Source organism: Convolutriloba macropyga, chromosome 7, assembly GCF_964194025.1.
Source record: "Convolutriloba macropyga chromosome 7, txConMacr16.3, whole genome shotgun sequence".
Taxonomy (NCBI): Eukaryota; Metazoa; Xenacoelomorpha; order Acoela; family Convolutidae; genus Convolutriloba; species Convolutriloba macropyga.
Window position 1 is genome coordinate 13,317,488 of NC_134474.1, and position 24,180 is coordinate 13,341,667.

General features: G+C 35.7%; 1 protein-coding gene across 1 annotated transcript; it reads right to left on the reverse strand.

The window, feature by feature from the left end:
• Window positions 1–538: 538 nt before the first annotated feature.
• LOC142342946 (uncharacterized) lies at window positions 539–18,198 on the reverse strand. Its single transcript, XM_075394625.1, has 5 exons — window positions 18,027–18,198; window positions 5,677–5,773; window positions 5,037–5,089; window positions 4,587–4,622; window positions 539–1,169 (listed from the first exon to the last, which is right to left on the reverse strand). The coding sequence occupies exons 1-5, from the start codon at window positions 18,196–18,198 to the stop codon at window positions 745–747; spliced, it is 783 nt and encodes a 260-aa protein (XP_075250740.1). The 3' UTR covers window positions 539–744.
• Between the last annotated feature and the right edge of the window lie 5,982 nt (window positions 18,199–24,180).

The window sequence follows — 24,180 nt, forward strand, 5'->3', positions numbered from 1 at the left end:
AAAGCCATCGGGATTACAAATAGTTCTTGTCTGAGCTTAAGCAGAATTCGACAGCAGTTTTAAGGTGTCTACTTAGAGCAAATTTAAAGCAAGTGTGCTAAAAAACCAAATTTGGTCCCATTTTTCTCGAAAAGTCCGATTTTTGTAAAATTTAGCATAAATTATAGACAAAAAAATTCGGATCGAACAACTCAGCAACCCTACTTTATCCTTAGAGACGAAATCATTAACAGTACAGTTAACAGTTTTAACATATTTTAGCAAAATTGACAAAAATTTGGTCAAAAATACTGAAAATGTGAATAAAAACAGCAATTTTTCACACAACTTAAAACCTCGATAACTCCCTATAAAAAACGAAAATTCAAAAATTTTATTAATTCCATATTCTACGCTGGACTGGCTTCCTAGTGATACCACTCACAACTCTCTACGATGATTATATCGATCGGCCAAAATTGTCTGAACAAAAAAAAATAACCCATTTGAGTATTTAGTTCCTCCCTCCCCACTAAAGTGGGGGTCGGAACAAAAAAGGTCGTACACAAGGGTTAATTGAGAATACATGAATTAAAATTGGTTGTGAGATTCACTTGCGGTTGAATGCAAATTTGCAACATAAATTGAGGGTCAAACGACTCGTAATCGTATTTTGTCTTGAAAGCAATTTTAATAATCAGTTTTTAACGTTGGGCGATGGATTACGCAATATTGAACAATTGATTGCGCAATTTCGGAGATGGATTACGCAACATCGAAAGAGCAGGTGAAGTATTTAAATTCTCGGATTTCACATGCTTCGAGGAACATCTGTTTGCTGAAGAAGACTCCAATACAACACTGGGAACACTGAAGCTGAGATCGATACATAGGCGAGTCAGGTTCCACTTCGAAATCGTCGGTTCTCGAAACTATGCGTCCCGATGACACCGTCAAGTCGATTGGAATTTTTGTAACCGAACTTTTGGTTTTATGACTGTAGTAATCGCCGATGGTGTACATTTCTTCAAGGTTTTGAGGGTACGCAATCACCGATCCAACGACGGAAGCCGAGCACAGTTCGGGTGCTTCTTGAACAGGAATTTCGCGCGAAGACTCGACCATAAAGTAGCATTTTTTGAATCGGGACGTAATGAAGCCACCCTTTTCGTCACAAAGCGCTTTCTCATCTAAACAGATATAGAAAAGAAATTAAACTAAGAAAAATAAATTCCTAACAAATCTGCAATTATATACTTAATCTTGCGAGTTTTTATCCAATTTCATTGAACCCAGGTACTTTGAAAGACATTGCAGATTTATTGCCAAGAGGGGGAGTTCACGACGGCGGCCGCCGAATTGGCCGACAGGGCGTTTAGCCGACAAACAAAAAATGAGAAATTTAGCCGACAAATAATACTGCGATCTGATTGGTCGAAAAATACCGCAAATTAAGATGCTATTTAGAAATAGCAAACAATGTGAATGAACTTATAAGCAATAAAATATAAATGCGTTCAATTAAATTGGTTAATTCTTGACTCAATTATTGCGTAATCTGAATGGAGTTTTAGTTTATAGACGCAAAAACTCGGGGGAAAAACCTGAAAGTTGACAACTTTTTATTCAAAAAAATAAACCAAGGGATAATTTTATTTACTTCAAGTGTTGCAATAAGTACTGCAAATTAACATTATCAATGAATGGGACCGAGACCCAAATTTTAAATAATCCGACACCCCACAATCACCCCCCGCCGACTGAACAAATTGAATCAGAAAATTTTCGAAAAAGAGTTCTGAATAGTACTGAAAACAACCCTACCCGTCCTCTGAAAAAAACATATGTCAGTCAAGTACAAATTGCCAACACAGAAGAGTTTATACCACCGAGATACGACCAAAATCGAAGGAGTATGGGTGTGACAAGAAAGAAAATTCTACCAGAAATTCCAAAAAATTTTGATGAAATTTTTTTTACCAGAAGAATGGACAAAAACAGAAGGCAACCAAAGTTTTTTGTTACTTCAGGAATCGGGTATTTTACTTTTTGTTACCGATCAAGGACTCGAATTTTTATCAAGATCAGAATGTGTACTTGCGGATGGAACATTCAAAACCGCTCCAAAACCATTTATGCAAATTTATACATTTTTTGGTACCGCTGAAAATAGGAAAATTCCGGTTGCCTGGGCGTTCCTCGGAAACAAGACCAAAAGATCCTGAAATCGGATTATGGGTTATCTGGATGAAAAAAATTTTCGAACAATTTGGTGTCAAATTCATACCAGAGTTTTTTTTGACAGACTACGAAACGGGTGTTATTGCATCTGTCAAAAAATTTTACCTGGCTCCACGCATATTGGATGCTGGTTTCATTTTGCCCAGTGTATTTATCGCAAAATTCAAGAACTTGGACTTCAGAATCCTTATAACAATGACAAAAATTTCAAAAAAATAGCCAAAAAATTGTTCGCACTCCCGTTTCTACCGATATCCGATATTCGTACAGGCCTTGAAGGATTCGATGCCGAGCTCCAATTGACTACAATTTTTTTGACTACCCAAATTTAAGTCAAACTTTTCAGTATTTGTACGACACATGGATTTACGGAAACATACGAATGGAAATGTGGAATGTTTTTGACCGACCCATTACTTTGAGAACGACAAACAAATGCGAAAATTGGAATTTGGGCTGGGGCTAGGAGCTTCAAACTTGCAAACCAAATTTTTGGACAGTTATCAAAAAACTATTAAGAGAAGAAAGTTATTCGCGACTAGAAATTCGCAGACACGGTAGGGGGGAGCCTCCACCCTCTCAAAGACGTCAACAAATTCAATTAAATGAGAAAATTCTCAGACTTAAGGACTCATACTTGAACGCAAGTATTGGCGTTGAAAACTACTGGAACTCAATTGCTGAAATATGTTGTAATTTTTAATCCATACTCAATTCAATATTTGACCTATCAGAACGCTTGTCGGCTAAACGCCCTGTCGGCCAATTTTCCTAGCACCGTTCACGACAGTTAAAATGAGAATTTATATTCAAAAATGAAGCCACCAAAGACAACTGAATCAAGTTATCATTAAAATGGCAGCCTTTATACTTGGTTCGTAACCATATACCATTAAAAACACGAAAATATATATTCAAATCACTTGTATTGTCCTCTTTAGATTTCAGTAGCGTTTTCTCCAAAATTTACCGAATTAAACTTTTGATAGAATTAACAAACAGATAAATTGGGCCAACTGCTTGGTTTAAATTATAAAGCGATTTTCCATTTAGTCATATTGTTCTCCTGTTTAAACTCATTTATATTTTATATATATATATATATATATATATCATATATATATATATATATATATATATATATATATATATATATATACTTTCTTCCGTAGATAGAGTTTTCCTTCTCTTTTTTAAAGGGAAATAAATTCATTTTCCTGTGATGCATCTTTTCCACCTTGAACTACTAATTGACTGTAGATTATATTTAAGAGGTTTTAATTTTTTTTATTCAAGCACTCGGAACGTCCAACAAATCATGGACTACAAAACAATTTATCTTCCTCAAGAAGTTCTGCTTTTGTTTTTTTGTTTTGTTATGCATTTTTATATTAGTTCCATTGCGTTTGTATACAATTTTTATTGAAACATTTCAAAATAAAATAACCTAAAGTTTTTTTGTAAGCTAAGTTCTTAACTATCAGATCAATTTAAAAAAACTGAAGAATGAAAAACTAGTTTATCTTTCTAAAATCAGTGTCTTTTTTATTGTTTTGTTTTCCCATATTTAGTGATTTTTTTCTGTATCATTATATCAGCACTGTTTTAAAATTAAAAAATTTCTTTATTAAGTACTAAAAATTAAAGAAAAAACCTGAAAAATAAGAAGAACATTTGTATTTTGCTTTTTATTAGCTTTTTGGTATATCTTGCGTTCTTTCATTTTGGAATTTTTTTCAATGCACTTTGTTGTACATTGCCAACGTTGTACAATGTAATATTATTTTCAATCTTTCAATTTTTTAATCCCTCAATAGAGAGATATTTTACCTTTTTAAGTTTTCCTCCCGATTCTTCAATGTCTTTTTTTTGCCTTTTCTAGCCTGCAAGATTCAAACAAAAGTCAAAAGTAGCCTCATAAGTTGTATCTCTGGGTTGCATTATCAAATGGAGGAAAGCTAATCACACATATTTATTCCCCATTTCGAAAAAACGTTGGATAATAAAAAGGATTTGTGGTGTTGAAATTTGTGCATCGGCAAACCAGGGTCGATGGGTCAGCAGCTGCAAGCGGATATTTTTGTAAGGAATCCGTTGAATGTGCGGAAATTACAAAAGATTTGTGCTGAAAATTGAAAAATATGTGCTGAATCCGCTGAAATAAAATGTTTCAGCACATTTCAGCACATTTCTTAATGTGCTGAAAATCGCTGAAATTATGAAAGAAAGATGCTAAAAACTCAGCAGATTAAACGGATTATTATATAAGATTTTTCCGCTGAAAAATAATTTTTTGAGCGGATTTCAGCGCATTTCTTACATAATTTTTGAAGAAATTCTCGACCCGAGAACTCATTACTACTTGCCTCGATCAAATTTCCCTCTGATCATCGATTTGTAGCCTAAAAATAAAGAAACAGTGAACATTCATCAATAATTAACAATTCAATTATGATTAATACATATATAATTGTAACCTCTCTGCAAAGCACGCTTTTTTTCTTTTACTCACCCCCACACCCCCCCCCCCCCTCCCACCCCACAGCATGTTTGTTTGCAATATAGTCAATCGCAGATTTGATCATTTTTCTTTTTTGTATAAGACTTCAAAAATGATTTCAGAAACCTCATATTAGACTGCATAATTAATCATTAGTCTTCAATGAGGGTGGGGGCTGTTCGAAAAGTTATCAATAAAAATACATTATCAGATGAGCAATAAACTCATTATCAATATCTTGCATTCAATATTTAGCTCTCTTTTTGTATTTCGACATTGCTTATGATCTTATTATGAAATACTTAGCAATAATTACCAGAAGACAGCAGAACATTTTCTGTGAAGACGTTTTCAATTTCACCGGCAGCCCTAAAATCATCAACTCTATTTGCTATTACAGTTTCTCCAAAAAGATAAATATCACAATACGGGGTGTTGCATGTTTTATAGGAACCGACTCCTCATAACCAATTTAATTCATGTTTACCAGGGATCATTTTGTAATTTGATCACGTACTTTGTTGTTTACAAAATGGAAACGGAGGTACTGCTTCTTTTTTTTGGACCCCCACCCCTGTTTGAATGTGATCATTTATAGTTGATATTTTTTTGCATATTTATCATGTTTCATAAGAATTGAAATCGCAAATGAAGCAAATTTCTCAAAAAAAGCGGTTACTAGCGCAAAAAAACACTAATTACTTTGTTCAATCAATGTATTGAAAACAAAAATTTTGATCAAGGGATAGTGAGAAGGAAGAAACGGATCCATTCTGTCCCCCCCCCCTGTGTTTTTTTGTGACCCCCCAGTTACAAATTATATGTTGTTATATAGCACGTTACTAGGTAAGAAAATAGCACGTGCGCCTGGGGGTCATAAAAGATTGATGCTCACTAAGCTGGGGGGGGGGGGGGGAAACAGAATAGATCCGAAGAAACATGTGAGTTATATTTACCGATCAACGACAGTAGTGACTTGAGACGAATAGCTTCTCAACACCACCACTTGAAGTCCAATCACAACAGCGTAGCCCAGGGCAAAAAAGACAAAAACTAAACAAAATTGGGCACATTTTTGGTCATTTCCCAACGACACTGGAAACTTAACGTAATGGAAAATGTATTTTTGCGCTCATAAAACAGTTATGTGGGCGATGAACTACTAAAAAATATTACGATTTCTTGACTTTTCATCATGCCGTGGATTTAATTGTTCACTTATAATTATGTTATTCCCTAAAATGTTTTCTTCGACTTTCAAACAGTGATGTTCACGCACGTTAAAAACACAATCAATCGAAAGTTATCAGCATAGATTATCGCATCACAATGACAGGTGATAGTTAATATTTTGTTTTTAAACGTGTGTATGTCTGTTTAAATTTTATGTTGTTTCCTTAAGTTACCAACAGTTTTGAGAAGCGTCGCGACTTTTCGTAAGGATGCATTTTCTATAACGCGTGCAACAGGCTCTTTAATGTACGTACGTCAAAATTTAACACTGATTGGTTGGCGAGAATTTCACTGGTTTCACAATTTTTTTGTAATTTTTCAAACTGCTTGTTTTATCAGCACTGTTTATCATATTTGTACAACAATAAATGCAATTGCTCGGTTTCCAAACGGTAGACTGTCTGCCATATCAAATACTAATTTATTTTGTTTACTCGTAAGAAATTTTATCACTTCCAAGAGTCCTAATTTCATTTAGGAACATAACAATAACAAGGGGTCGGTAATTTGCGTTTGCACATAAATTACTGACCCCGCTGAACCACATTTTTGGCTTAATTGGCTACCAAATGAGGAAAAGATGGAAATCTATCAAAAGCTCAAATAGTGTTCTTAAATATTTGTTTTACGAATAAAAAATTGCTTTTAAACCAAATCTCTTAGAAAGTAATTAAAATTTTTTGAAAAAGAATTTTTAAGTTAAAATAGCGTCAAATTAAACTTAAAATAAACAAATTAACGTCTACTTCACAAAAAAAGGGGATCACTCCTTAAAGCAAATTGGCAAGAGATTAGATATCCATTAGATACCAACTTAAATCTGTATATAGGTGTATGTTAGTTCATACCTCCATATAAAGACGTTGAGTCCTGTCATTATCCAGAATATGTCGTTTGTCTACAAAAACAAATGATAAATACAAACGAAAAACAAAGTTTCACTTAATTTTTGTTGGAAAACGTCGTCTGAGCCTTTTTTAAGTCATAATCATTTCCGACAACACAAGCTTTAATCAATTACGAGTTCACAGAAAAACTACAGACAAAAATCCAAAAGTTAATTTTTTGCAGGAAGCCTCTGTCGAATCGAATAAAACAATAATCAGTGCTCTATAATCATAAGAAATTTTCAAATGCGTCTTTCTCCAACAGCAATAATGTGCTATGAGACCTGCAAATATTAAAACTAGGCGACAAATGAACGGAAAAGAACAGCAAATTGCAATGTTAAAAAATACGCCAATACATTAAATAAACATTTGATTTAAAGATGTGGAAAACATTAGCATTCAACAGAATTCAGTAAAGTAATTCTTCTTTTTATCCATGGGTACCCAGTTAGAACTTCAAATATCCTGAATTTTTCACATGAATACAAAAAAAAAGAGTAAACAAAAATAACAAAAAATTTTATAGTTTAGTCTGGAAGACGTTGATAAGCGTAAGCCACTATCTGAAAATTGGATATATATTTTAAAGGCCAATAAAATGATCTGTGACGTGTCAACTGTGACAAAAAACAAAAAAAAAACTCAATGATTATAATAATGTTCAACATCAAACTTTTTTGTGAAAATTAATACTAAATTTTAGTGCATCAGAAAGAGCATGCGACCTTTAAGAATGCTAAATCTAAAAACCAGTCTGACCAAAATAAAGAATAAACTCTCAGACCTCAACATTTCATTGCTTTTTTGAAAGCAATTTATTAAAAATTTCTAACGGCCATAAACTTTTTTTTTAAAAATGAAGAGGTGTCTTTGAAACTCTTTAGGAAACCTTGATTCAAGTTGTTCCGATCTGAAATTATTATATAAAAGCAAAAAAAACATGTTTCAAAAGACACAATGACTGAATACAATCGAAAACAATCTTGGGCTGTGAAAACAACGATTAGACCAAAGCTGACCATGCTATTGCTGTTCATCCGATAGAAATTTTTTTGATAATCCAAATATTATGAATAAAGATACTTGTCAAAAAATTCAGTAGAACAAAGTTAGATGATGCATTATATATAATTATGGAGTTCAACAGCACAGTTTTATTTCAAGGATACTCTCAGAGGAAACCCAAGTAAAACTAGCTCTCTTCGGAGTTGTTGAATATGGTTTCAGCAGTTTTGAAGTATGTTATTCTTGCTAATTTAAATAAAGTTGAAAAAAGAAACTTATTTAGTGCCATTTTTCATGGAAAAAACTAAATTTTGAAAAAAAATGTTAAGAAAAATTGTAAAAAACATTAGGATGAAGATTTTCAAAAACTTTTGGAACAGTCTACAGAACACACTTTAATTTTCGCGGATTTAACTATTGTGTTGGCTGAAAAACAACCAATGGACAAATTTTCAAATATGCAAGACAAAGAACAAAATAACTTTTTAAGTCATAATCATTTCCGTCAACACAAGCTTTAATCAATTACGAGTTCACAGGGAAACTACAGACGAAAATCCAAAAGTTTATTTTTTACAGGAAACCTCTGTCGAATCGAATAAAACAAAAATTGTGCTCTATAATCATAAGAAATTTTCAAATCAGTCTTTCCCCAACAGCAATGATGTCGTATGAGACCTATAAATAATAAAACTAGGCGACAAATGGACGGAAAAGAACGGCAAATTGCAATGTTAAAAATTACGCCAATACATCAAAAAAACATTCGATTTTAAAGATGTGGAAAACATTAGCATTCAACTGAAATCAGTAAAGTAATTCCTCTCTTTATCCACGGGTACCCAGTTAGACCTTCAAATATCCTGAATTTGTCACATGAATACAAAAAAAAGAGTAAACAAAGACAAAAATAACAAATTTTTTTTTACTTTAGTCGTGAAGACGTTGATAAGCGTAATCCACTATCTGAAAACTGGATATACTTTTTGAAGGCCAATAAAATGATCTGTGACGTGTCAACTGTGACAAAAAACAAAAAAGAACCACAATGATTATAATAATGTTCAACATCAAAAATTTTTTGTGAAAACTAATAATAAATTTTAGTGCATCAGAAAGAGCATGCGACCTTTAAGAATGCTACATCTAAAAACCAGTTTGACCAAAATAGAGAATAAACTCTTAGACCTCGACATTTCATTGCTTATTTTCAAAGCAATTTATTGTAAATTTGTAACGACCATAATTTTTTTTAAAAAATGAAGAGGCGTCTTTGAAACTCTTTAGGAAACCTTGATTCGAGTTGTTCCGTTCTGAACTTATAATATAAAAGCAAAAAAATTTAAAAAATATGTTTCAAAAGACACAGTGACTGAATACAATCGAAAACAATTTTGGGCTGTAAAAACAACGATTAGACTAAAGCTGACCATGCTATTGCTGTTCATCCGATAGAAATTTTTTAGATAGTCCAAACATTATGGATAAAGATACTTGTCAAAAATTTCAGTAAAACAAAGTTAGATGATGCATTATAGATAATTATGGAGTTCAACGGCACAATTTTATTTCAAGGATACTCTCAGAGGTAACCCAAGTAAAACTAGCTCTCTTCGGAGTTGGCGAATATGGTTTCAGCAGTTTTGAAGTGTGTTATTCTTGCTAATTTAAATATATTTGAAAAAAGAAACTTATTTAGTGCCATTTTTCGTGGAAAAAACTAAATTTTGAAAACAAAATTGTTACGAAAAATTGTCAAAACATTAGGATGAAGATTTTCAAAATATTTCGGAACAGTCTACAGAACACACTTTAATTTTCGCGGATTTAACTAATGTGTTGGCTGAAAAACAACCGATGGACAAGTTTTCAAATTTGCAAGAAAAAGAACAAAATAAATCTGTTTTAATTGAAAATTGCTCTCATCTTTGTTAAACTTTTTAAAAAAATTTACAAAATTTCATTAAGGTTCGAAGTTTCAGCACAGCTATAAAAGATATTATATGGTTTTCATATTAGGTGCCAATTCGTATTAGCACGCCATAATCGTCTCAAGCGTTACATGACCATTATAAAAAAAGAAAATTAAGCACTACCAGGTGTGGGTTATAAAAAATAAGGTTGCGAAAAAAGAAAAAAAACCGCTCATTTCTATTTGAGTCACTTCTTTCTTGATAAAAGCTCTTAGTTATGTGGCATGCTGTAGTCAAAACTTCACTTTCACGTCTTTGCAGCAATATTATTAAGCCATTAACAACTTCGCAGCTTATAGCAGTGCTTGAAAAGTATCTGGAGCCCATAGAAGCTATTGTCCTAGAAAGAGAGCTCCTGATAATTAAGATGAGCTCAAGCCTTCTACTCTAGTTACTATTCATTAATTAGAGAACACTGTGTCTCAACATAAGCAGGAAGACCCCAATTTACTTAAAGGTTAAAGAGCTTTACAGCAGAAGCCTGCGCTTGAGCTCAAAACCCTCTTTATATTGTTAGCGCAAAATAACGGCCTCCGTCATCGGAACAAACTTCGTACTCGTCGTGCGTTCGAGATGGCGGAACTTACTCGGTCACTTGAAAATTTCCCAATTTTGTTTTGTAGTTGGAGTACACCCGCTCACTGTCGGCAAGACTTGGTTTACTCATGTGTTACGGATTAGTTTGTAGTTGGTTCTCTACAGTAGCGCTTTCCTAAACGTTTCGCTTTCTCCATTTTTTAGTTATTCACTACCGTCCATTTTCCGCAGGTTTTTTTTCGGTTCTTTTTTCGAATTAACATTTTTCCTGTCCCAACTTTTGCTCCTTCCTCGTATTTTTCTCCGTTTATCAGTTATATGATATAATAAGTTGATTTTGCTGCAGTAAATTTTTTTGTTGGTATACTTGTTGGAATGATTGTTTAGTTATGTTGCAAATTAGGTAATGACTTAATATTGTTCTGAAGTTAAGACTGGTTTGTAGCGTGACTGTAAACATAATAGTTTGCTAGCTTTTGGTTTAAGCTTGTTTAATTTTTGGTAATAGTCTTTTTTGATGTCGAGGGATGTTGGCTTGATAGGGTGTGACTTAAATTTAATCTGAAGTTACGGCTAGTAAGTTTCTTGAATTTTTCGACAGTTTTTAGATACTACTTCTTTGCCGAAAACCAATTTAATATTGTTAGATTAAAACCTTTTTTGACTGGTTCCAGTTTGTGTTGCAGTCGCTTCTCTCCTTCTTTTTATGGTGTGACTGAAATTTGCTCTGGAGTTACGGCTAGTTTGTTGGGTTGTAGTCTGCATGCGTTAACCTTCTTGTCTTCTCGTATTTTTCGTCGTGCATTCTTTGTCCGTCGTCTCCATCCCGTCCTTATGGTTTTCCCGTTTCTTGGTGCGCTGTTTCTCCGGCGTCCAGTATCTATCGTATCCCGTGTTGTTGTGCGCTGCTTACCCGCCGTCCCCATCTTGTCCGTCTCGTCTTACCGCTGTGTCGTGCCTCCTTTTGCACGACAATAACAATAACAAGGGGTCGGTAATTTGCGTTTGCACATAAATTACTGACCCCGCTGAACCACATTTTTGGCTTAATTGGCTACCAAATGAGGAAAAGATGGAAATCTATCAAAAGCTCAAATAGTGTTCTTAAATATTTGTTTTACGAATAAAAAATTGCTTTTAAACCAAATCTCTTAGAAAGTAATTAAAATTTTTTGAAAAAGAATTTTTAAGTTAAAATAGCGTCAAATTAAACTTAAAATAAACAAATTAACGTCTACTTCACAAAAAAAGGGGATCACTCCTTAAAGCAAATTGGCAAGAGATTAGATATCCATTAGATACCAACTTAAATCTGTATATAGGTGTATGTTAGTTCATACCTCCATATAAAGACGTTGAGTCCTGTCATTATCCAGAATATGTCGTTTGTCTACAAAAACAAATGATAAATACAAACGAAAAACAAAGTTTCACTTAATTTTTGTTGGAAAACGTCGTCTGAGCCTTTTTTAAGTCATAATCATTTCCGACAACACAAGCTTTAATCAATTACGAGTTCACAGAAAAACTACAGACAAAAATCCAAAAGTTAATTTTTTGCAGGAAGCCTCTGTCGAATCGAATAAAACAATAATCAGTGCTCTATAATCATAAGAAATTTTCAAATGCGTCTTTCTCCAACAGCAATAATGTGCTATGAGACCTGCAAATATTAAAACTAGGCGACAAATGAACGGAAAAGAACAGCAAATTGCAATGTTAAAAAATACGCCAATACATTAAATAAACATTTGACTTTAAAGATGTGGAAAACATTAGCATTCAACAGAATTCAGTAAAGTAATTCTTCTTTTTATCCATGGGTACCCAGTTAGAACTTCAAATATCCTGAATTTTTCACATGAATACAAAAAAAAAGAGTAAACAAAAATAACAAAAAATTTTATAGTTTAGTCTGGAAGACGTTGATAAGCGTAAGCCACTATCTGAAAATTGGATATATATTTTAAAGGCCAATAAAATGATCTGTGACGTGTCAACTGTGACAAAAAACAAAAAAAAAAACTCAATGATTATAATAATGTTCAACATCAAACTTTTTTGTGAAAATTAATACTAAATTTTAGTGCATCAGAAAGAGCATGCGACCTTTAAGAATGCTAAATCTAAAAACCAGTCTGACCAAAATAAAGAATAAACTCTCAGACCTCAACATTTCATTGCTTTTTTGAAAGCAATTTATTAAAAATTTCTAACGGCCATAAACTTTTTTTTTAAAAATGAAGAGGTGTCTTTGAAACTCTTTAGGAAACCTTGATTCAAGTTGTTCCGATCTGAAATTATTATATAAAAGCAAAAAAAACATGTTTCAAAAGACACAATGACTGAATACAATCGAAAACAATCTTGGGCTGTGAAAACAACGATTAGACCAAAGCTGACCATGCTATTGCTGTTCATCCGATAGAAATTTTTTTGATAATCCAAATATTATGAATAAAGATACTTGTCAAAAAATTCAGTAGAACAAAGTTAGATGATGCATTATAGATAATTATGGAGTTCAACAGCACAGTTTTATTTCAAGGATACTCTCAGAGGAAACCCAAGTAAAACTAGCTCTCTTCGGAGTTGTTGAATATGGTTTCAGCAGTTTTGAAGTATGTTATTCTTGCTAATTTAAATAAAGTTGAAAAAAGAAACTTATTTAGTGCCATTTTTCATGGAAAAAACTAAATTTTGAAAAAAAATGTTAAGAAAAATTGTAAAAAACATTAGGATGAAGATTTTCAAAAACTTTTGGAACAGTCTACAGAACACACTTTAATTTTCGCGGATTTAACTATTGTGTTGGCTGAAAAACAACCAATGGACAAATTTTCAAATATGCAAGACAAAGAACAAAATAACTTTTTAAGTCATAATCATTTCCGTCAACACAAGCTTTAATCAATTACGAGTTCACAGGGAAACTACAGACGAAAATCCAAAAGTTTATTTTTTACAGGAAACCTCTGTCGAATCGAATAAAACAAAAATTGTGCTCTATAATCATAAGAAATTTTCAAATCAGTCTTTCCCCAACAGCAATGATGTCGTATGAGACCTATAAATAATAAAACTAGGCGACAAATGGACGGAAAAGAACGGCAAATTGCAATGTTAAAAATTACGCCAATACATCAAAAAAACATTCGATTTTAAAGATGTGGAAAACATTAGCATTCAACTGAAATCAGTAAAGTAATTCCTCTCTTTATCCACGGGTACCCAGTTAGACCTTCGAATATCCTGAATTTGTCACATGAATACAAAAAAAACAGTAAACAAAGACAAAAATAACAAATTTTTTTTACTTTAGTCGTGAAGACGTTGATAAGCGTAATCCACTATCTGAAAACTGGATATACTTTTTGAAGGCCAATAAAATGATCTGTGACGTGTCAACTGTGACAAAAAGCAAAAAAGAACCACAATGATTATAATAATGTTCAACATCAAAAATTTTTTGTGAAAACTAATAATAAATTTTAGTGCATCAGAAAGAGCATGCGACCTTTAAGAATGCTACATCTAAAAACCAGTTTGACCAAAATAGAGAATAAACTCTTAGACCTCGACATTTCATTGCTTATTTTCAAAGCAATTTATTGTAAATTTGTAACGACCATAATTTTTTTTAAAAAATGAAGAGGCGTCTTTGAAACTCTTTAGGAAACCTTGATTCGAGTTGTTCCGTTCTGAACTTATAATATAAAAGCAAAAAAATTTAAAAAATATGTTTCAAAAGACACAGTGACTGAATACAATCGAAAACAATTTTGGGCTGTAAAAACAACGATTAGACTAAAGCTGACCATGCTATTGCTGTTCATCCGATAGAAATTTTTTAGATAGTCCAAACATTATGGATAAAAATACTTGTCAAAAATTTCAGTAAAACAAAGTTAGATGATGCATTATAGATAATTATGGAGTTCAACGGCACAATTTTATTTCAAGGATACTCTCAGAGGTAACCCAAGTAAAACTAGCTCTCTTCGGAGTTGGCGAATATGGTTTCAGCAGTTTTGAAGTGTGTTATTCTTGCTAATTTAAATATATTTGAAAAAAGAAACTTATTTAGTGCCATTTTTCGTGGAAAAAACTAAATTTTGAAAACAAAATTGTTACGAAAAATTGTCAAAACATTAGGATGAAGATTTTCAAAATATTTCGGAACAGTCTACAGAACACACTTTAATTTTCGCGGATTTAACTAATGTGTTGGCTGAAAAACAACCGATGGACAAGTTTTCAAATTTGCAAGAAAAAGAACAAAATAAATCTGTTTTAATTGAAAATTGCTCTCATCTTTGTTAAACTTTTTAAAAAAATTTACAAAATTTCATTAAGGTTCGAAGTTTCAGCACAGCTATAAAAGATATTATATGGTTTTCATATTAGGTGCCAATTCGTATTAGCACGCCATAATCGTCTCAAGCGTTACATGACCATTATAAAAAAAGAAAATTAAGCACTACCAGGTGTGGGTTATAAAAAATAAGGTTGCGAAAAAAGAAAAAAAACCGCTCATTTCTATTTGAGTCACTTCTTTCTTGATAAAAGCTCTTAGTTATGTGGCATGCTGTAGTCAAAACTTCACTTTCACGTCTTTGCAGCAATATTATTAAGCCATTAACAACTTCGCAGCTTATAGCAGTGCTTGAAAAGTATCTGGAGCCCATAGAAGCTATTGTCCTAGAAAGAGAGCTCCTGATAATTAAGATGAGCTCAAGCCTTCTACTCTAGTTACTATTCATTAATTAGAGAACACTGTGTCTCAACATAAGCAGGAAGACCCCAATTTACTTAAAGGTTAAAGAGCTTTACAGCAGAAGCCTGCGCTTGAGCTCAAAACCCTCTTTATATTGTTAGCGCAAAATAACGGCCTCCGTCATCGGAACAAACTTCGTACTCGTCGTGCGTTCGAGATGGCGGAACTTACTCGGTCACTTGAAAATTTCCCAATTTTGTTTTGTAGTTGGAGTACACCCGCTCACTGTCGGCAAGACTTGGTTTACTCATGTGTTACGGATTAGTTTGTAGTTGGTTCTCTACAGTAGCGCTTTCCTAAACGTTTCGCTTTCTCCATTTTTTAGTTATTCACTACCGTCCATTTTCCGCAGGTTTTTTTTCGGTTCTTTTTTCGAATTAACATTTTTCCTGTCCCAACTTTTGCTCCTTCCTCGTATTTTTCTCCGTTTATCAGTTATATGATATAATAAGTTGATTTTGCTGCAGTAAATTTTTTTGTTGGTATACTTGTTGGAATGATTGTTTAGTTATGTTGCAAATTAGGTAATGACTTAATATTGTTCTGAAGTTAAGACTGGTTTGTAGCGTGACTGTAAACATAATAGTTTGCTAGCTTTTGGTTTAAGCTTGTTTAATTTTTGGTAATAGTCTTTTTTGATGTCGAGGGATGTTGGCTTGATAGGGTGTGACTTAAATTTAATCTGAAGTTACGGCTAGTAAGTTTCTTGAATTTTTCGACAGTTTTTAGATACTACTTCTTTGCCGAAAACCAATTTAATATTGTTAGATTAAAACCTTTTTTGACTGGTTCTAGTTTGTGTTGCAGTCGCTTCTCTCCTTCTTTTTATGGTGTGACTGAAATTTGCTCTGGAGTTACGGCTAGTTTGTTGGGTTGTAGTCTGCATGCGTTAACCTTCTTGTCTTCTCGTATTTTTCGTCGTGCATTCTTTGTCCGTCGTCTCCATCCCGTCCTTATGGTTTTCCCGTTTCTTGGTGCGCTGTTTCTCCGGCGTCCAGTATCTATCGTATCCCGTGTTGTTGTGCGCTGCTTACCCGCCGTCCCCATCTTGTCCGTCTCGTCTTACCGCTGTGTCGTGCCTCCTTTTGCACGACTATTCCCTTTCTCCCGTTCTGTAGAGCGTTCCGCTTAATGCCTATATTTTCATTCGCTCGTTAACTCTATACTACACAAAACCTTTTGCCTTTTGGGGGTTTTGTGGGCAAACTGTCACACTAAGGTTTGGTATATTTTTTTGTGTCATGTGTTGTGTACATGTGAATGTACTTTTGTAACAGTACTGAATTAAACTTCTGGTTCCCCTTTAATATGATCATGGCAACATTGCAGGAAAAGTTTCCAAACGTTTATACTGCGAGGGCAGAAATAGAGGCTGAATTTTTAAATATCTATAAGTGACATTACCAATGCTATTGATAAGCAAGACAGGAAACTTAGGATTGAGCGTATGATTGTTAAGTCCAAAAAAGCTTTTTCTGGCCTAATTGATAACAATTAGGAGCTCTTTGATATTGCGTTCAAACTGAAGCTCCTGTTGCCACCTGTAAGAACCAACCTGGAACAATGGCTAGAGACTGTAAACTAGAAAAATGACAACATTATCGCTGCCATTTGAAGGTACATTGATTCGGTCCAAGACAAAGAGCTAGCGGAGCAGTACAACTCTCACAATTCCAAATGCTGATTGCATTTGACTTCCTCAAACCAGCGGCATCGTGACATAGAAATATCAGAACAAAAAAAGAGAACTTGAACAACAGCACAATTTAGAGCTGCGCATTGCCAGACAGCGCCCTGAAATTGGAAAACAAATGTAATTGCGAGAATTAGAAATTCAGCAGCTTCTTGGAGGAACATCGCAAGCAGGTGGCTACTGCAACCCTAAAAAATTTGAGTTAATGACGAAATCATCAGCGGATTTCTTAGGTCAGACAAAGGGAAGCTGAGCGAGTTGATTACTGAAAGGAACAAGGTAAAGAGCAGAAAATTTGTTAAAGTTTAGGTCAACTCGTAATTTGCCGGGAAAATGGAAGTTGTTGCAATGTATCCATCAACAATTTAACTTGCATCCCTTGAGTCTGAACACACAAGGTCAATTTGAGTCTATCATCATCCTCACTGTCAGAAGGCCGTAGAGCCCGGTAAAAAGTTATAATGCTCCTCTTGACACTAACAGCATTCACGAACAGCAACAGCCTCAAAATACACCTCCATCACCATCAAAGACTTTGGTATACCAGAACAACTAAAGAATCCGAACACAGCCCGACAGCTGTCTCATACTACCATGCATTAGCCACCAGCAGACATAAAAGTGCCCAGAGTTCCATCTCAAATCTTTATCCCCATGGATCCGCAAATAAATTTAATTCTACCCGCATTTCGTTTCAGTCCTGCACCACAAGCGGCATTAAACGTTGCTATTGCAATGGTGGCAAACAAAGGCAATCAGTCACTGCCCTCTCCGCCTACGCAGAACTGTTTCTCTCTCGCAATCGTTTTAGTACCGCACTTAACATTATCCACCGGCCCCACGGCAGAAATACAAGACCCTGAGTTCTGTACCCCAAACCATGCATCTCTCCTACCGGATCCTAAATTTTGGCCGTTTCCGGCATCAGTCCCAGCTAATGCCATCCCACAGTTGCTACATCAGTAAACTTAAGCAACACACCGCTGGCAACGTAATACAACCCTTATGTCCCCATATTACTCAAGTTTAAGCAGCAGCAAGGTCCCAAAGTCACGTCACATCAGACTACATGTGACTGAAGTGTATCCACTGGTACCGCACCACTGGTACCCTTTTAGTGCTTGTACCCTTTTAGTGCTTCCATTGGTACCGCACCAACCTTGGTCAATCCAAACGTTGCTTCAAAGCGTGGAGCTACCGTTCAGAAACCGGCCGTGTTGGGGTGACCCACCACATCCCATACCTTCGGCTCCGTCAATTGACTCGGCGGATTTTATAAAACAGTTGGCAGACCCAATCAAAAGCAAGAAGAACGATCCACCACCCAAGTGGTAATGGTCATAGTTTAAAGGTGCTCCCTGCAGTTTCATGAATTGATCGGGCAAATTGGAAGAACCTTTGACTCGCAGTCGTTGACTAATGATGCGAAACTGATTTACTTTAAAACTCTATTAACTGGAAAACCAAAATATGCTTTTGCTGAGTTTGCATACTGCGGAAAAAAGTGTAAGGTTGCATTTAAGACACTTTAAAGTAAATTTGGCCGACCATAGGTAGTTTTCAGTACACACTTAAACAAATTGAGCTCTTTTTCCATAACTAAAATTTCCCAATAGTGACCACATAATACTTCGACTTTAATACGACGCTGATTTGAAGATCGTTTTGAAGCCTCGTTTTTTAATCCACCTATAATGAAAGATCTTAGTCACTCTTCACGGTCCAAAAGCGTTGTTTAAAACCGACACTCCTCGACTTCAACGACTGGTTAAAACAAAAAGCAGAAGCGCGTGACGTGAAGAAGGAAACATCAAAGACAAGAACTGAGGATAACAACAATTCATTAGCAAAGGCTAAAGCTCCATCAAAAAAACGTTTGCTGCTAGCACTCAAACAATAAGCACTCAGCGACCAGCCTCAACATCGGCAACTACACCATCCTCCCGCTGCATTTTGTGTAAGGCTAATCACCGCATATGGGAGTTTTGGGTATTTAACGAAAAGTCTTCCACTCAGGGAACCAAGGTACTGGCCGAACAAAACTGTGCTTCTCAGGATTAGGGGAAAACATACGTTCCGGCAGTGCCGTAACCCCAACATAAAACACAGCTCCCATAAAACACATGTCCATGGAGCTGAGAGGGTTTATCCGTCAAAATCCTCTTCAATCAACAACAACGGTAATTTTAATGCGGGCGCAAGTCGAAATAAACTTTCTAGTGGGCAATCATTGAGTAAAACCACTACAATGCCAACTGTCAATAATGTGTAAGGCTTCCTTCAGTTGACCGAACTGCTGTTGGCGAACTCATCGGGTAAAGATACAACAGCTTTAGTTTTGTGCGATAATGTTTGCCATAAGTTTTGGGCGTCAAATATTTTTGCAAATAGATTTGGTTTGCACGGTAAACTAATGAAACTGAAAGACAGGAATATAAATGCCGGGGAGCTTGTTGACACCAAAATGGTCTGACGGATTGTGAAAAAACAAGGCCAACAAGCTTTCGAACCGTTTAAAGTTAGTCCTAACGAGAAGGAGTATTTGAATGTGGGCGCCAACGCAATCAACATTCATGGACTTCTAGAATTATATCCGCACCTAGCAGTTCAAGACCGGGTTACACATTGCAATGAAGAAATCGAGACGATACTTAGACCGGATTTATAACACGCCATCTGCTCGTTAGATAAAATCGTCGCCGACAAGAAGTGCTCGCACTTCGCTGTTCGCTTGCCCATAAGTTGCGTTTTAAGATCCCTATACCCTCGTCTTCTGGTTTACTCTCGGCTTTATTCAAAGCTAAAAAGGAGCAGGACTTTGAATTTATTAGTCAAGTAAAATGTTGTTACGACATGGAATTTTATGAAGCAATTAGCAAATAGACCCATGATCCGCTGCGGAAGCACCTGCGCAGGAAATTCTTAAAAACTCCACATTTCCTAATAAGAAAAGTCAATACGTGCTGAAGATAACATCGAATTGCCGAAAAATTACTTCTCAGCACTGTTTAATTTAATTTTTTGAAGAAGCGATTTAAGAAATACCAGCATTTAAGGGAAATTTATTCGAATACAATCAAGGAGGACTTAGACAAGGATTACGTAGTAAGGGTCAAAAATGCCCACAACGTAGAAAGTTGCTCAAAACAAAATTGGAACCTACCATATCATCCAGTTGTTAATCCGAACAAGCCGGGCGGGGTTTTTAGGCCACTGAGTGGGGCAGCTAAACTCTGTGGCGCATTTCCTTATAACTCATTACTCACCGGACCTGACTCACTACCTTACCTTATGCCTGCATTCTTACGGTTCAGACAAAATTCACTTGCCGCGTCCACCGATGTCGAGGGAATGATCAAGTTGAAGTACTACCACGTGATCAGCCTAAGTTTGTAAGTACCAGATCTGATTGACCCAATTGTTGGGTCTTATCAAACTAAAGAACCGAAGGTCGTCGTTTCAAATAAACAGGAATCAATGCACTTGCTCAGGCATAAGTGGGGTCACAACAACGATGTTGTTTTAAGCTTGGGTGATAGTTGTAACATAACAAAAAGCATAACACTGCGCTTGGTTCAAGTCTTGTGTCAGAGGTCTACAACCCAATGGTCTATTCGCACCGTTAACTGTAGGGGCACATTTAACCTTGAAAGACATTTTGCTGGTCAATGGACAACGTTGGGATGATGGGTTGCACAAAGACACAATTGATAGATTCCGTACATGGTGTGTTGAACCGCCGCAATTGGCTAAGATCACAAAACCAAGAAGTTAATTTTCAGGATTGTTTCAACATCTTGAAATCAGCTTGGAAGACATATTCATTGCTGTAGTATTTCTTGGGTCTCGGGTAAAATACACTTCCGTAGAAACTAATGCAGATGTGGTGTTCGTCGTGGGCAAGGTCTGCGTTGCACCTATGAAGGTGATGACCGTGTCAAAGTCGGAAGTGCAAGCCGTTCCCCTCACTGCATACTTGAAGAAGCAAATCTATTGATCACTGACCGTTACTGTAGACAAAGTCTTCATGTTCGCAAATAGTACAATCGGGTTGCAGTTCAACGAACTCATACAACAAACAACCCACCTTGAATGGAAATCATGTAAGTGAACTCCTGGAATGCACCAGCGTTAAAAAACGGATCCATGTCACCACTCGTACTAATCCGGCAGACGCCAGCACGCCTTGTTTGTCCACTGATTCTTTTATTACTTTCAATCAAATGCGAAGGTTTTGAATTATTGAGAACTAAGCAATTGCTTTTCATACTAAACAACGACGTCGGCATTAACATCAAGCTCGGCGTTGTAACGAAGCAACAATGTGATGACTCCAACTCATTTTTAGCCGCATCAGCAACCAAGCCCGCTAAAAAACAAAGCACTCATTCGTTCCCTTTTGATAAGTTCAGTTTTTTTAAAGAATTATCTTGTGTCACCGAACCATATATGCTCCTTATTTTATTATTTCACGAAAAAATTGCACCGTAGACTGTAGCATAACGAACCCTGTTGAGCGGTGACGAAGCCGAGCTTCATCTCCAGTGTTTTGTTCGAAATGAGACCTTTGTACAGAAAGAAAAGGGTGTTTTTAACAACAATTGCGTCAACAGGAGCAGCAGCATTGCTAAGATTACACCGTTTACTGGTTTTATGATCTCATCTGTTCGTCTGGTTGACTCTGACAGCTAGTGTAAATTGACATCGGCACTAACCAGTTTATCGTGCTGCATGCGCGTCAAACATTTGTTAAGTGGTTCTTGCGGAATATTCATCTGAAAATCATTATCAGGGCATCATTTATTTACGGTCAAATATACAGGAAACTTATATGATTCTAAACTATGTTCTTCCCTGCGTTTCATCAAATCAAACTTGTGCAGAAAGCTCCGTGCCGCAACCATTCAACCGATCATGGCAGAGCTCCCAAAGGAGAGACTCGCATACCAGTCTCCTCCATTTAACAACGCAGGTATTTTTTGATTAATTCTACATCCCCATTCATCGGAGTACTGAAAAGAAGTGAGGGTTTCTCTTCACTTGTCGGACTACTCTAGCTGTCTATGATTAAGTAGTTTTGACCGTGAAAACTAGTCCTTGTGCAATAGCAATAGATTGATTTGTCTTCCCCGGGGTAATCTAGCTATGGTTTCGTCAGAGAATGATACGAACCTCATCGGAGCGGGAAAAGAACTCTGGGAAAGTATTGATATATCGAACACGCTAAAAAGCACCGCTGAATTTGCTCAACAGGGGTCTTAAATGGATGTTTAATCTGCCCCAAGCGCAACTCGGAGGTGACGTCTACAAAAGCTTGGTCCGTAGTTTCAAGAGAAAACTGTATACCATTCTCGGTACACATTGCCTCACAGATGAGCTTTTGAGCTTTTGAACTTTTGTCTTGATTAAGAAGCACTGAACGCGCGCGCTTTAGCGCCTGTCTGAGCTAGGCGCAATAACACCGAATCTTTTTTAACCTCGTAACCAAGCAACGGGAGTTCCGTCGATCGTTGGCGTTGAACAGTTGGATAATCGAAAGCGGTACGCTCGCGTGCAGTCCTACCCCAATGCACTTTGGGCATGTTGAATTAAGTACTTGCTCTAAACGGCAGACTTAAGTGGCAGATGCCTGTTGAGCAGCACCTCATGATCTCTGATTTGGTTTGGATAGATGAAGAAAGCAACGCCAGTGGTTACTATCCCACTGCCCGGATTGAAGAGCTCCGGGAGGGTTCCAAAGCGTCGCCCGCTCCGCATACGTACACACGTCGTCCATATGACTCGTCCGTGCTCGTCTAAGCTGGTACAGATCCTGTCAACATCTTCTTCCGTGCCGGAGGATGCTACTAAGCAAATAAAAGAGCAGCAAGATATGAAATGAGCAATCTGTTTATTACGTCTTTTCTTAACCATACGAGTAGTTAAGATTGGCAAAAAATCTGTCCTATTTTCATTAGAAAGCTTAGAAAAAGTGCAAACAACATAAAGACTACTAATATACTAAATCGATTGCGCTCGTTTTAGGCTTATTTTTTGGGTTTCAAAAACGTATTGTTGACCGATCTTAGTTTATAATCTCTCAAAATTTGTTGCTAGATTTGCTATTCTTATGCCGTTTGCTTTTGCCTGCGGATCTTTCGATGGTCAATTTGCTTTCATCCTGATGTCTATACGTCCAATGCATTATGATTGGAAACAATTGACGAGAATATTAATCAAATGTTCACAAAGTTTTAACCTCGATAAATGCGTGAAAAAGCCAGATTTCAAAAAAAGTTTTGTTTGATAACTTATGCTGGACCGGCTTTCTAATGATACCACTCGAAACCCTTTACGATGAAAATATTGCTCGCCCAAATTGACTGAACAGAAAAATACATTCAATTATATACATTTCCTGCCCCAATGAAGTAAAAGGAAACAATAAGATGGGTTTGTATTATTTCCCACATGACGTTGATTGCGGTCCTAAATCACTCAAACTTGCATTATCATTATTCCTCCTCCCAAAGAGCGTTTATGTATTTTTCTGATTGAACAACGCCTTGAATTGTAGATGGAAATTTGTTTTGTTCATTTTTTAACGAAGCCTAAATTAAAGAAATTGAATTTTGAAAATTATCAGGTTTTAAGTCTACGAATGGGGATTCCCAAGGTGAGTTATACTCGTTATTTTTAAAATGACATCATGCTTGCATTTTTTGAGATATAGATTATGTAGATTGTATACGATGACGTCATCTTTGATCATTTTTTGCTTGTCGGTCGACTCTATAGTATTAGACTATAATTTCAGTTTTTGCTTTTCACATCCAACACTACAGATTAAGATCCGCAAAAAGCAGAGCTATTGTTTAACATTGGAAAAATAGACAGAACAAATCTCGCAAAAAATAATGAGGAATAATTTGACTCTTCTTTAGATGCTTTTTCCATGATTCTGAACATGTTCCTTTGTGAAGGAAGTATAGGATTATAGGCGTCGAGAATTTAATCTTGCTTTGTATTTAAGATTAAGCAGCATGCTCAGTATAAGGATTCGATGAGATCACGTTAATATCTGTGACTGGCCATGTGAATCTCCTCTTTCATTTTTCGTGGTTGTAATTTATTTCTATCTCGCATATATTCTACAGAATTGATCCAAAAAGAAAGAAAAATCTTGCCTTCGATTTTTGCGACGTTTGTTCACTTTGGATCTTCTTGAAAAACCTATTGTTTTGCAACAAATTGTACCCACACATTTGTGAAAAGAATCACACCTTTTAGCTTAACTTGTTTTTTTTTACTCCAGGTCAAGTAAAGCAAAAGGCGTTTTACCACAACATTGAGAGTGAGTTTTCTAAATCACA

Bases quoted from the DNA above. Each gene is read 5' to 3' on its own strand.
- LOC142342946 (XM_075394625.1), bottom strand. From the start codon at position 18,198: ATGAAACTGCAGGGAGCACCTTTAAACTATGACCATTACCACTTGGGT. The intron at 5,090-5,676 runs GTAAATATAACT...TGATGATTTTAG, and splicing joins GTCACTACTGTCGTTGATCG to GGCTGCCGGTGAAATTGAAA. The intron at 1,170-4,586 runs GCAAGTAGTAAT...ATATCTGTTTAG, and splicing joins CAGAGGGAAATTTGATCGAG to ATGAGAAAGCGCTTTGTGAC.